The 14,288-nt window shown below is 29.8% G+C and overlaps 1 protein-coding gene across 1 annotated transcript; it reads right to left on the reverse strand.

Moving 5' to 3' along the window:
- Positions 1 to 981: 981 nt before the first annotated feature.
- Positions 982 to 5,962, reverse strand: LOC121209483 (probable mediator of RNA polymerase II transcription subunit 26b). Its single transcript, XM_041080188.1, has 9 exons — positions 4,497 to 5,962; positions 3,160 to 3,228; positions 2,986 to 3,068; positions 2,586 to 2,638; positions 2,364 to 2,491; positions 2,225 to 2,252; positions 1,831 to 2,138; positions 1,662 to 1,752; positions 982 to 1,570 (listed from the first exon to the last, which is right to left on the reverse strand). Exons 1-9 carry the CDS (start codon positions 4,974 to 4,976, stop codon positions 1,446 to 1,448), a joined length of 1,365 nt encoding a protein of 454 aa, XP_040936122.1. The 5' UTR covers positions 4,977 to 5,962; the 3' UTR covers positions 982 to 1,445.
- Between the last annotated feature and the right edge of the window lie 8,326 nt (positions 5,963 to 14,288).

Here is a 14,288-nt window from a genome sequence, read left to right on the forward strand (position 1 = left end):
CTTGTTCTTGGAGTGCTAATGACGTAAAAAAATAATTAAATTAAGATGCTTTTGATATCCAGAAATTAGTATTTAATTTATATTTTTTAATGAAATTTTTGATGTATTGTATTTAATTTATATTTTTTATTAAAATGCGATGTTGGTTTTTACGTTTTGAGAATATTTTAAAATTAATTTTTTTTAAAGTTGGAAAATAAAATTTAATTATTTTAATTTAAAATTTTTAATCTGATCATTAAATCTGATCATTAATATTTTTATTAAAATTTATCAATATAGTACGTTGATTTAGTTACTTCTATATGACACACGGAAAAATAAATGTATTGAATTAAAATTTTAATAAAGAAATACCAATGCTAATAATTTGACCAAAATTTTAAATTAAAAAAAATTGTCATTTTTAAATATATTTGGAAAATTTTAAATTGGAGTTCTTCATCCTACCTAAATTGTTCAAAGCATTTGAAAATTTTTAGTCGTAACTTTTGCCTTTTAGTCCACTAACTACCAAATTTAAATTAAATATCTTTTTAATCGTAATCAAAATATTTATTCAGGACTAATCTCCTTATCGCGGATGACTAATCCTTACCATAATCGATAAGGTTGTAAAAATCTATACCCTAGATGACTAAATTACCCTTAACCTAAATTTCAATTCCGACAAATACAAAACCGAACACTATAAAACCGAACCCTACAAAACACTCAACTCATGCAAGAACTACGAGCATCTTGTAACCACCTCTCCCATCTCGACCATAGCCAAAAAAACCCTAAAAACCTTAAAACCCAAATTAAACTATCGAACCAAGAAAAGCCGAGATACCAAATAGAAAATAAACATCAACCTGATAGTCTGATCAGTTCAATAATCGATCCGCGTCTGTATAAAAGTCATTGTACTTTTTTTTTCATCATTAATTATTTTTATTATTTTTTATTACATGTAAATTCAAGTAAGGTTAACGAGAGTGAAAAAGAAAGATAAGTTGACAAGTCAATCAAAAAGATGGGTAAAAAAATTAGGGTTCTTGTTCTGTACATGGATTTCAATGGACTTTTTACAGTCCCCAAATGCATATACCATTTTTACCCATAATTCTTTTAGTTGCCCTATCTAAAACATAACAGTAAAAAAAATGTCCCTATACCTCAAAAGTTTCGAAAATGTACGACGAGACTCGATCAGAAAACCCGTTTCCTTATCGGAAATGTCCCTTTCTGTAGCTGTGTTTAACTTTGACCATCGGAAAAAAAATTGTTTTTTTTTCTCTTCTTATTTGATAGCTGAAATGTGGGGTTTCAGGTCATTTGTGTGCTTCCCATTTGTGTTATTGGTATATTCTTACACCCGAACACAGAAGAGACCGGGAAAGGCTATCTACACCGCTCGTCGAAACATGAGAGAGTGAGAGAGAGAGAGAGAGAGAAACAGACTATCTCCTTCCATTTGCCCATTGCCGGTTATGGTTACCGTGTTTGAAATGTGGATTTTTGTGGCCAGAACCTTGCTTTGGGAGATCATGCAACTCCATTACTTGTATCGTCCGTTTTCTCTTGGCTGTTAACACGAGAGATGTTAAGTTATAGACAGTTTTTGAGTTGAATAACAGAGGATTCGTAATGGGATTTTAGAGGGGAAATAGACGAACCGTTCTCGACTTGTTGATAACGCTCTTGTAGCTTCCTTTTTGTTGCCTCAAGCTTTCGTTGGACAGCAGCTTCATCCGAAGGCTTCAGTTTCTGATAGAAGAAAAGACGGTGGTCAGAAAAACAGTTTGAACATGCATGATCAAAGTATGTAGAGATAATTTTACTTACGTCTTGTTGGCTACGGAGGGGCTTTTTCGGGAAAGCCATTTTATCCGGTTTCTGCAGCGAGTTTGATTCGTTTGAGGCCTTTGGTTCGATATTATGTTTTGGAGGTTTCCCGGACCCAACATTTGTGCTTGATGGCTTGTTATTAGGCTTTGTAACGGGTTCTTTTCTCTTCATTTGTTGACTCTTATCATCCTTCAGGGCCAGATTTGCTTCACTTGATGTTTGCGGTTTCCGCTTTGATAAATTCCGGTTCTCCTCTGATGGTTTTCTTCCATTATTCCGGACAAAGTCCCCACTGCTTCCAGGATCTGAAACAACATTCCCCAGATCAAAATCGAGAATCTAAAGGCTCACAATCTATCTAAGCATTAGAAAGGAAAAAAAATCAACTCACTTCCATCATCATCCATGCCATCGAAAAACTTCACATAACACCGGACCGGCAACAAAGGGGAAAAAATAATTCCAATCAGTCCACAAGCATAATATTAAAAGAAAAAACACGAACACGTAAAGGTTAAAAAAGTAAAGACCTGCGAGAGCTCCATTGCTGTCGGTTGAGCAAAGAGAGCTTCCATGTCTAAAGGAGGAGACGGAAGCCCTTCTTCTTCCTCGTCTACTACTTCATCAACGGATGGATTCATAGATTCGGGAGTAACCCCTTCATTCACAAATTTCACGAATAAATACAAGACCAAAACACGAAGCAATGTCGGATTCCATGAATTACTGAATGCCAGTAAACTATTTCTTACCAGCAACAGCCTTTGTGGCACTAACCCACTCATCCACCAATTCCTTCCATCCACTGCAATACGTAAAAACCGGGTAAAATTTTACTTCTATACGTGTTCCGGGACAATATTAAATTAGTCAAGAAGAGCAAAACGGTCGAGATTAAAGCACCAGAAACAGAGGCATACATATAAATAACCAAGAGGAAATTAAAGTAAGTTGTTAAACCAGTGAAGTTCTCCGATTATCCCAACGGAAAAGACAGATTTAGTCAGAGCTAACAGTTTAACACTAAAAACCCAAACAATGATTGTCATTTATGAAGCCGACCACATTGAATGTATGCATTAAACATCATGTTCATCGCAGATCACAATCAATCGTTCAACATCGTTGAAGGAAAGGGAAATAAATCCGTACTCGATGAGAGTTTGTGCAAGATGACGGATCTGCTTCGACGAATGCTTTCTGACCCGGTTAACAGCCTTACCAATCCCAGTTGCCTGAAAACGAAAAAAAATGAATAAATTACCCTGTTTTTTGAGCACTACAATGGAAAAACGAAAAGAGAGAGAAAGGTTCCAATTGAAGTACCTCCAAAATATCCACTGTCAAAGCCATTAACTGAAGTTTCCTCAATGATTCTAACAGCACAGAATCGGGCTGCAACAAACATTAAAAACAAAAGAAACCATTATTCATAAATTATCATAACAAACCCGAAAAAAAAGCAATACATTGAAATTTATGTTGCTCCAACATGTGGATGTTGGGATACATATCCCATATCCGACGCTCATACTCGAGTTCAAGTAACATCAACAACCAACAAAACTATACATTGAAACAAATTCTAGAAAGATAATAAGTTAAAAATCTATGTTGCTCGAACTCTTCATTCTTCTTGAACTAATATTGAACATTCGCATCTAACATTTACGAGGATATGAACTTCCATGATCCTACAAATATAAGGAAAAACCTAGAAAACTCTATCATACACGTGTCAGATAGAAGCCGGTTTCGAACTCCAACACCTAATATATAGTTAAAAATCCTCCAAAACATTAATGATAAAAGAAACAATCAATCAAAAATTATCATTGAAATGAACCCCAAAACGGCAATTCGTTAAAAACCGGTATTTAACACTCACACTCGAATCCAAATAATATAGTTAGTATCATTGACACAAACCCCCAAAACGGCAATATGTTAAAAAACTGATTTAACACTCACACCCAAATCTGAATAGCGTAGTTAAAGTAGTTAAAAAACCATTTTAGCGCTCATACTCAAATCCGAATAACTTAGTTAAGAATCCTCCAAAAAGAACTATCATTGAAACAAACCCCAAAAAGGCAATTCGTTAAAAACCAGTATTCAACACTCACATTCGAATCTGAATAACATTTTTTAGAATCCTCCAAAGAAACTATCATTGAAACAAACCCCCAAAGGCAATTCGTTAAAAACCGGTATTTAACGCTCACACTCGAATCCAAATGAATCCCCCAAACAAACTATCATTTAAACAAAACCCGAAAGAGGCAATTCGTTAAATAAACACTCACACTCAAATCCAAATAACCTAGTTAAAAGAATCCTACAAAGAAACTATCAATAAAAAACTATCATGCAATATGTTTAAAACTGATATTCATCCCTCACACTCGAATCCGAATAATTCAGTCAAAAGAATCCTCCAAAGAAACTATAAATCAAAATCTATCACCCAATGAGTTAAAAACCGATATTCAACTCAGAATAAGTAGTTAAAATGAACCCTAAAAATCCTACAATGAAACTATCATGCAATACACTCACACTTGAATCCGAAAAACATAGTTAAGAATCCAAGCAATCAAAAACTATAATTGAAACAAAACCCAGAAAAGCAAATATATTGAAAATCATCAAAAAAAACAAACCTCATCCTGACAATTGTGTAGGATCTCTTTGATCCTAAACACTTCCCCAACGATCATAGATTCTTCTTCGATTTCGTCCGTTAGAGCTTCAGCTTCACCGTAGCTATAGTTGCTTGCAATCTGGTTCATTAAAGGATCATCTCTACTACTGTTGGCTTTACTTTCTTTGCTACCTCCAGCTTCAAAAAACCCGCAACCATCTTCTTCCTCATCTTCTCTTTTAAAGCTCCCATGGCAGCCTGTAGGGTTATCATCATCCTCATATTCGGGTAGAACCAACTCGACCCGGTCACAACCCGAACAACGAGTTAATTTGCAAGTAAAGAGCTTCTCAGCGATTCGATCTCTGCGTAATCTGAACTCTTTGGGACAATCTAAAGCCGCTACCATGATAGCATGATCGATTATATCGAATATATCAGAGTTTGTTGTACGGAAATAGCTCCTCCATTGTTCTATTGCCCTACCTTTCATCGCCATGGATTTTTTCGATGAAATTGAAATTTAAAAAGAAAACAAGGGTCAATCCAATTCAGATCAAAAGAATCGGATTCCAATTGAATTCAATTTTTTTCCCATACAAGATCAAAAATCAATTCGATATTGTCCTTTTGGGTGTGTGTTTTCTTTTCAAAGTTTTAGTAATCTGATGAAGAAAATGGATTATCGAAATGAAAACAAAATCTGGGTTCTTTGTTTTTCTTTTTCCAGATTCTCGTAGTAGAAAAAGAAGAAAACAAACTTTCCCGGAAAATAATCTTCTCGAGAAAAAAAAGCTAAACTATAAAGAAATCTAACAAAAACCCCTCCCAACTAAAACAAACAATAACTGGACACTTCAGGGATGATTATTTCCCAGAATCATAAACAAAACCTAAAATCAAAATTTTAAAAAAAAACAGAAAACAAAAAATCAAAATCACCTGTAACCCCAACAATAAAATGAACTAGAAAAAAAAAATCTTAAAAGAGAGAGAAAAAAACAACAACCCTTAACCCAAAAAAGAGAACTGGAAAACAACTGTAGCAAATATATATATATAAAAGAAAAAAATTTGAAGGAAAGAAGAAGAAGAAACGAGACCAGATGAAGGCAAATATAAGCTGTCAGCCTCAACAGATCACCAAATTGTATATAATCTTCTCTGGATTTGTTGTTGATATACCTATATGGGTCAATCCATGTTTCGACCCGAATCCATGGGTGTTCCTTCCATCACTAAAAAAACAAATTTTATTTATTTTTATTAAAAAAAAGGGAAAAGAAAACCTCAATTGGGATTTTGGATATGGATTGAGGGGATTGGTTTTTCTCTTGCAATTATGATTATGATTATTTTTTTTGGTGGGTTTTTTATTTTTTTGGGATGGGGTGCTTTGGGGCGATGTTTGACTTGATCGATAAAGGAAAATCTTATAGAGAGAAAATTGAACAAAATGAATTACGTTACTTCATGGAAAGGGAGATTATAGAAATTTTCTTTGGGTCTACTAAGCTTTTTCTCTCTCTCTCTAACTTTTTTTTGTCTTTTTTTGATAAAAGAATTTTTAGTTTTATCTAACGATTATTGAATCAAGGGATAATGGGTAGGATTAGATTAGATTCGATTTGATTCAATTTAGATCGATTTGATTTTATAAATTTTGTGGATCAATTTGTTATAATTAGATTCGGTCTGGTTTCTTATTTCTATTTTAGTAACTTTGAATTTTGAGAGGTTTTTTTTTAATTTGTGACTAGTGGTTAAACCGACTAAGTCATTGATTCTCCGATCCATCTGGTTCTATTAAATAAATTATTAAAATTTTATTAAAAATAAAATAAAAAATTTAGTTCAATTGGGTTTTTTTTTGCCCAGTTCAATCAAATCCATATTAATTCATATGTCAATCGGTTCAAAACCTCTTTTAGGATTGATACCCGACTGATTCTAAACCCAACTAGTCTGACCAGCTAATTCGGTTTAGTTCAAACAACTTTTCCAAAAATCAATGGTTCAGATTGGTTTTCGATTTTGATTTTGTGTAACTTTAGCATAGGGTTTGATATCTTTTAAATAAGGTTTCGATTTAATAAGTCTAAAAGAGCTTACCTTCTCAACTAAAGACTCAGTCGAGAGACTCTTGTGGTTACCGAACATCAAGGGTATTAACTAAGAAATTATAAAGAATAAATAAAATGTACATGTACTTATTAGTTGCATCAAATGAGTTTGAATTGGATCGATCAATAACCTATTTTATCATTAATAAAAGATTATAATTGAACCCTAAACTCTAAACTTCTTCGAATCACATGTCACATTTTAATTTAATCTTTAAATTAAATGAATCTTTCGAAACAGGTTTTTCCATTAGTTTAATAATTATTTAACTTCAGCGTTAAAGGTCAATCCATATATTATACGACTCCTTTTTTAAAAAAGTAAAACCCAAGCTAATATTTGATGTAAAAGTTGACTATTAGATCAATAAAAGGATCTAATTGAAAAAACACTTTAGTTTAAGGATTCAATCGATATAAATTTAAAGTTTAAAAACCAATTTAAAATTTTACTCACATAAGAATACCTTTTGCAATTAACCCATAAAATCAAATCCAATTTTATTGCACTTGTGGTAGTAAATTAATTGATTCTTCACTAGAAAATGGATAGTTGGATAATTGTATTTAATTAATTTTAATTTTTTGAAAAATTAATTTATTTTAAATAATAATAAAAAAGGTAAATTATCTATTTGGCAGCATGTATTTTTATCAACCTGAATATATTGCTAAAAATAACTATTTTTTCTTATATTATTTTAATTTATGACAATTTTAGTAATAAAAAACAATATTCAATGTACCATGCCAAATGGGGTAAGTTACTAAGTTACATACCATTAAATTACTAAAGTGGTGTCCTATATATTTAATTCAATATTTTATTTTTTATATATATACATAGAAAAATTATAATTTTAAATTTTCTTACCATTTAAAGAGAATATCCACTTTTTAAGGGTTTTTTCTTTATATATATAAGAACCCTAAATCCTTTTCCATTAGTGAACTATAAAAGTATATATAATAAGAGGCCGATTGAGTTTTAGCTCTATTTGTATGGGCATTGTTATCAATGTAAAAAGACGTGGGTTCAAGTGCACTGAAACGTATTATCCTCCTATTCATGGGTTGAGAATGGGCTATGGATAGTTCTAAACATTGTGTCAAAATGAACAGATATTATCAAAACCTATAATGAGATTGTTTAATATATATATATAAGGGATAAATCTCAAAACTATATATGAATTTTGGTTTTGTGCAATTTTACACATGAAATTTTGATTTGATCAAATTCTCACAAATTATTAACACAATTATTGATATAGCATCATTTTATGTTGGATAAACTACCAAAATAGTTACTTTTATTTGCCTCAGATTATATTTTAGTCACTTGTATTTGAAATATTATTGTGTTGTAACATTTTAATCATTGAGCCGTTAATGGTGTAACATTAAGCTGATGTGGCACGTTAAATCATCATTTCAAACAAAAATTTTAGATTAAATTATATAATCAGTCCCTATTTTTTTGAGCAATTTTTTTTATGTTCTTTGAACTTTTCATTTTTTCTTTATTTTTCATTCTCTTTTTCTTGTCCTTTTGTTTTCTACCATCTCCATTTCTCTTAATGTAGTTTTCTATATTTTCCATTTGTTAAAATATCCTAGCATATAGGTTAAGTTCTTTTAGTTTGACATTTTTTGTTTATTGCTATTGGGAATCACAAGAAGTAAGGGAGTTCAAAGGGCAGAATTGAGTCCGATTCTTAACTAGATGCAGAAAAGGTAAGAATTGTGGTTGATATGACAAGGGGTTAGAATATTTGCATGAGAAGGTTCAACCTTCAATTATCCACAGAGATATCAGATCTAGCAATGTCCTTCTTTTTGAAGACTTCAACGCAGAGATTGCATATTTTAACCTTTCAAACCAGGCTCTCGACATGGTTGTTCGTCTTCATTCTATTCGTGTTTTAGGAACCTTCGGTTATAATGCACCTAAGTAAGCTATCTTAAGTTGCTTTATATCACTGTTCATTTCTGTTTCGAACCAATCAGTCATTGCCAATTGCTGACATAAATAATTGAAGGGAGGAAAACAAAAGGAGAAGTGAAAGAGAAAGGAAAATCAATAAAAAAAAAGAAAGTTAAAATAACATAAAAGAAAAAAAATAAATTGCTTAAGACGAAAAAATATAGGGACCAATTGTATAATTGAACCTAAATTTTGCATTTGAAATGATTATTTGACGTACCACATCAGCTTACCATTACACCGTTAACGAAAATTAACGGCTCAGTGACTAAAATGTTACAACACGATAACGTAAGTGACTAAAATGTAATTTAAGGCAAACAAAAGTGACTATTTTGGTAGTTTACCCTTTTGTTTTTATATATTGCATACAAAAATAACCATATTTATCCAAAATAAAAATAAATTAAAGTAATTATTTCTTTCAATGTGTATGATTGAATCAAAATTAAAGTTCCATGCATACATTTGAACTGCAGTAAAAGTTTCACGTATATAACTGTACTAAATTAAAGTTCATGTATACAACTAACTACACATTAAACCAAAGTTTATGTATAATTTTGAGATTTATCCCAATATATAATTGAACCCACTTAAACATTATAACTAATATGGTATAATTATGCTCTCCGTCCTTGTACTGTTTGCATATTTAGATTTTAGTCCCTTTACTCTTTTGATTTGATAATTGAAATCCAATTGATAACACCATTAAAGGCTTTCGTTAAATTAGATTATGTGATAATTTTAAAATAGAAAAATAGTTAAATCAATTTTTGGAGCCTGAACCTGGTAATTGCTCCTACGTTAGGGCCTTAAATTATTCTTTTTTGTCAAAGTTAGTCATTAAACTTTTTTTAGTCAAAGTTAGTCCTTGGACTTAACAAATCTTTCCACATTGGGGCCTAAACTTTGTTTAGTCCAAGTTAGCCCTTAATATTTCCTTAAAAACACTAAAATTCGAACCCCAATATGGGAACAATTACCAAATTTTGGGACTATTTTGAACAAAAAAAAGTTCAAACCCTTCTTTAACACTATTTCAGAAAACTAGAGCGAAAGTAATACGTTTTATGTTTTATTTTTTGCTTGCATGATTTACATATTTTAACGTAAAAATGTTAATCTAATCATTATTGTTGTTGGTAGTTTCGGTTAAAATTTTACAATTTTACATGTTTATTTTACATCAATCATATACCATGCCATACAAAAGTAACTTAATTAATATGCCAAGTTGACAAATCTTGACAGAAAAATACTAATAATGTTAATGATCGAACTATAATTTTGTATTTATAAAAGTAGGACAACCTAATTTTGAACTTTTTAAGTAGAAGGACTAAATATCAAATCTTATCAAAGTACAAGGACTAACACATATTTTAACTATGTTTCCTCCACCATATTCCACGTGTAGGTGTAATATCGTAGAGAATTTTATATTGTTATGAAAATATCCAAATTTCATAATTACAACAACCACTTGTTTAAAATTAGTTGGATGACATTTGTTCCTATTTTATATTTTAAAAATAAAATAAATATATATTCTCATAATTTTGGTTGTAAGGTTAAAAGAAAAAAGAAGAAATTGATAATGGGTAAATTTTCAAAAGTAAATAAAAAATTACCGTCGGTAATTTTTAATAGGAAAAAGTATATTTACTTTTAAATTTTGGGATGTGAAAATTTACTTTAAAATCTGAATATTTTATTAGAATTTAAATTAATTAAATTATTTACAGTATATTTAAATTTGTTAAAATTCAAAAATAATAAAATAAAATGGATAGTAACTTGAATATCTGAATCCGAACTTATTAATCAAAACAGATTTGGATAATGAATATTAGCTACGAATAAATAATAAAAATATTAAAATCCAAAGAAAAAATTCTCATTTTTGCAATGCCATCCCTATTTAAAATTAGATCTGTCTAGTTTAAGCAAAGATTTTTTAATTTCGAGTTGGTTTGGCCAAGTCTAAAATTTTTTAAAAACTGAATTATAGTTTGATCTGTAGATACTTGTACTTAAAAATTATATAAATATTAATATAATTTTTTTTCAATTTTTTTAATAATTTCATTAACTAAATATAAAATAAGATCTAAATTTTCATTCATTCAAATAAGCACTACGAATTCGAATAATGGAAATCCGGAGTATGGTAAATGTACTATAGAGGGTACTTGTACTAAGATGCAGATAACATTAATCAATTTATTCAAAAAAAATAACAAATTAATCTCTATACGTTAAATTAAAGAGCAAACTAGTCATTCCGTTAAAAAATTCATCCATTTCGATTTTCTATTGTTAAAAACATGCGTAGTTTACGGAATAATCAAACACGCCATGTGTACCTTATGCTTATATACAATGACCATTTTCAATAGTAGAAATGAATGAAATTTTTAACAAAAGAATCAATTTGCTCTTTAATATAACATTCAGGGACTAATTTGTTAATTTTGTTAATACAAAGGAGCAAAATACAATTTAACCCCTAACACAAAAACTTCATGAAACTTTTTCCTTCAAAATATCTATCTATAATTAGTTTCAAGCCCGCACCAAATAATAATTTAAAAGTTCGAGTCTATAATAATAGAGTTCATAAAATATTATATCGAAAATATTTGAATCCGTAATCCGAATTTTTAATCGGATATATTATTATTTAATTGATTGAAATTTTATTTCGTTTTCTATTTAAATACGGCTTAAAATGTCGTGTTATTAGTAGAATCTAAAAGATTAAATTAATAATGAGAACCGATAAAACCTTAGGGAGAGATGAGTTATGACTCAGCGTTGAGCGAGTTAGGTACGTATCGAGTTAGGTGCCCATTGTATTTCCGTTTGTGGTTGGGATTGGCGAGTCAATGACTCAAACAAAGGAATTTACTGTAGAATGTAACACTCACACGGCTGTCATGAAACACGTGGTGACACCCAATTGGTGTTGGGCTACTCGTGGCCACACACGTGCTGCTTTGCAGAACACGTGAAGGAAAATATGTTTAATTAAGAATGTAAATGAGATATTGTAAGTAAATTATTGGAGGTCTAGTCGAAATTTTTTTTATTTTGATTCGGTAATTATCGAGTTATATTTGAGTTTAGTGGCTTAAGTTATTTGTATTGTAAACTCGATTAAATCGGTTTGTGAGCTTTATTAAATTTTCTATTTTAATATATTATTATATTATGATATTTTTACCATTATTATAAAAAAGAAAATTGAAAAATAAACTTAATCAAGCTCAATAAAGTCTTGAACCGAGCTCAAGATTAGAACTTGATGGTTGATTGCTCAAATTTGTTATTATTTGAGCGCAACTTAACTCGATCACACTTCTAGGTTTAATCGAGCATTTCATCTCTCTATGTTATGTAAATTGAGAAGTTAATTTCTCTAATTTATTAAAATTTGGTCATCGTATAAAATTTAGTCCATCATTGGTAAATACATGAAAGTGAACGGTTAGTTTTTATTAATTCATTTGCATATAAAATGCTTAATGGCTGATATTTATTAATTTCTTGTATATAATTTGTTGAAGTAATAATTTTCAAACTCGCGATTTAGTGGTAAAATTTTCAAAAATTTATCCACTCGGACTAACTTTACAGTTTTTGTATAGTAAGATAAATAAATTCTGATAAATTAAAATAACAAAACAAATTTTTTAATTTTTGTAAAATAGAGTGTTATAAAATCAAATCGAATAACAAATAAAGATAAAGCAACATTCAATACCTGAACTAAGCAAGTTTTCCACATTAGTTCGTGAATTTAGGTTTTGTTAAAATGTGATGATGTGACATTTTAAGTTTATGTCACATTATACCAGTGGCGTATTTAGGGGACTGGTAAGGGCCCATCACTCTTAAAATGGAAAATTATTCATTTAGCCCATTTACAAATTTACAAATTTCAAATTAGTAAATTTGAAATTACACTTTGACCCCTTTTAAAAAAAATTTTAACTTTGTCGCTGCATTATAACTAAAGTTTTATATATATTATATCTAAAAAAAACATAAAAAAAAACTATAATTTTTTTTTAAAATTAGTTGACATGGTATAATATCCAAGTACCACATCATCACACCTTAACATAATTCAAGGTTAGAGACTAAATTGAGAAAAAGTTTCCAAATTCCTTGACTAATGTAGGATCACAAAAACTCAAGGACAAAAATGAAAAAATTGTCAAGTTTAGGGACCAAATGCTAATTTTATCCAAAAATAAAATAATAAAAAAGGCACGTGCACGGAAAGTGACAGCAGTGTGATGTTAGATATACTCTCCCAATTAGAATTTAGTCAATTCACAACAACTTTTATTTATTTATTTATAAATTCCCTTACCTAATGGGAAGCACCGATTAAAAGAAACGTTTTTGACATTTTGACCACTCAGGAAAAGGCTTTCTCAGCTTTTTTGTTAACTTCAAGGGGAATGACTTTTTTGACATTTTCATTCAACGTTGAAATTTTGTAAATATTATTTAATTTAGATCGATTGAGTCATAGCTCGATTGACGTTAATATTGTTGTAGTATAGAAAGATATGAGTTTAAGTGTACTAAAACGTATTATACTCTTCTTTAAGAGTTGGTAAGGAGTTATGGGTAATTTTAGGCATTGTATAAGAAAAAAAAAATATGATAAGAATTTATAATAAAATTGATGTTAAAAAAATTTATGCAATTTAAACTCTGGATTCTGAATAATCAGATTTGGGTCTTTGAGTCTCATCAATGATTGTTGACATGTATGAGTTTTAACCCGATTAATTAGTTATAATCTAGATTATTTCGGTTCATAGTCTGTTTTTGTAATAGCTTGATTATATCTATCTATCTATATATATATTGGTAAACAAAACAATCGATTACATAAAATGATTCATGAAAGAGTTATCAACAGAATATCATCCTGCAAAATATCTTTAATCCCGGAAGGAGGAGACTTGAAGATACGCAGGGAGGAACCACTTGACAGGGATATTTTAGCCAAAGCATCAGCAGCTCGATTAGTTTCTCTGGGGACATAAGTCAAGTCTCAATTATCTTCCGAAGCTAAAATTTACTGAATCCTCTTAATAAGTGTATTATTAGAACCACCGGCCTTGCTTTCACTAAGCAAGATCACGTTTTCAAGATTATTTGAACAAATGATGACCTCGTTATAGCCTTGTTTCTGTTATATATTATTACTGTTCCTAGTTTAATTGTGCTTAATGGTAGATCTTAAGACTAAGTTTTAGAGGAGGTAACCAAAATTTTCAAAAAAATTAAGAATTTAATGAGATTGCTTTAAAAAAAAAGGGGTTTAATTACAATTTTTTAATATATTGTGAGATTAATGAGAGTTTTGAAAAAATTAGAAGAGAATAACTAAATTTTTTTCAAGAGAATTTTAGTGTCATATGGAAATATTTAAAAATTTGGGGGTCACATTAAAAATTTTGAAGGAAAAAATGAATTTTCCAGTTCTGATTGTACTGTAATAATTTGAGATATATTTGTGATTATTGAAATATATATTTCTTCTTTGATTCTACTGTGTTTATAAATTAAAAATGGGGATTGAAGTATTAAAAAATATGTTTAAAATAATAAATTCACCTTTTGTTTTAAAAAAATCATTTCAAGAGGTCAAACTTTTGACTTTTTAATT

The sequence above is a fragment of the Gossypium hirsutum genome, chromosome A11, assembly GCF_007990345.1.
Source record: "Gossypium hirsutum isolate 1008001.06 chromosome A11, Gossypium_hirsutum_v2.1, whole genome shotgun sequence".
Taxonomy (NCBI): Eukaryota; Viridiplantae; Streptophyta; class Magnoliopsida; order Malvales; family Malvaceae; genus Gossypium; species Gossypium hirsutum.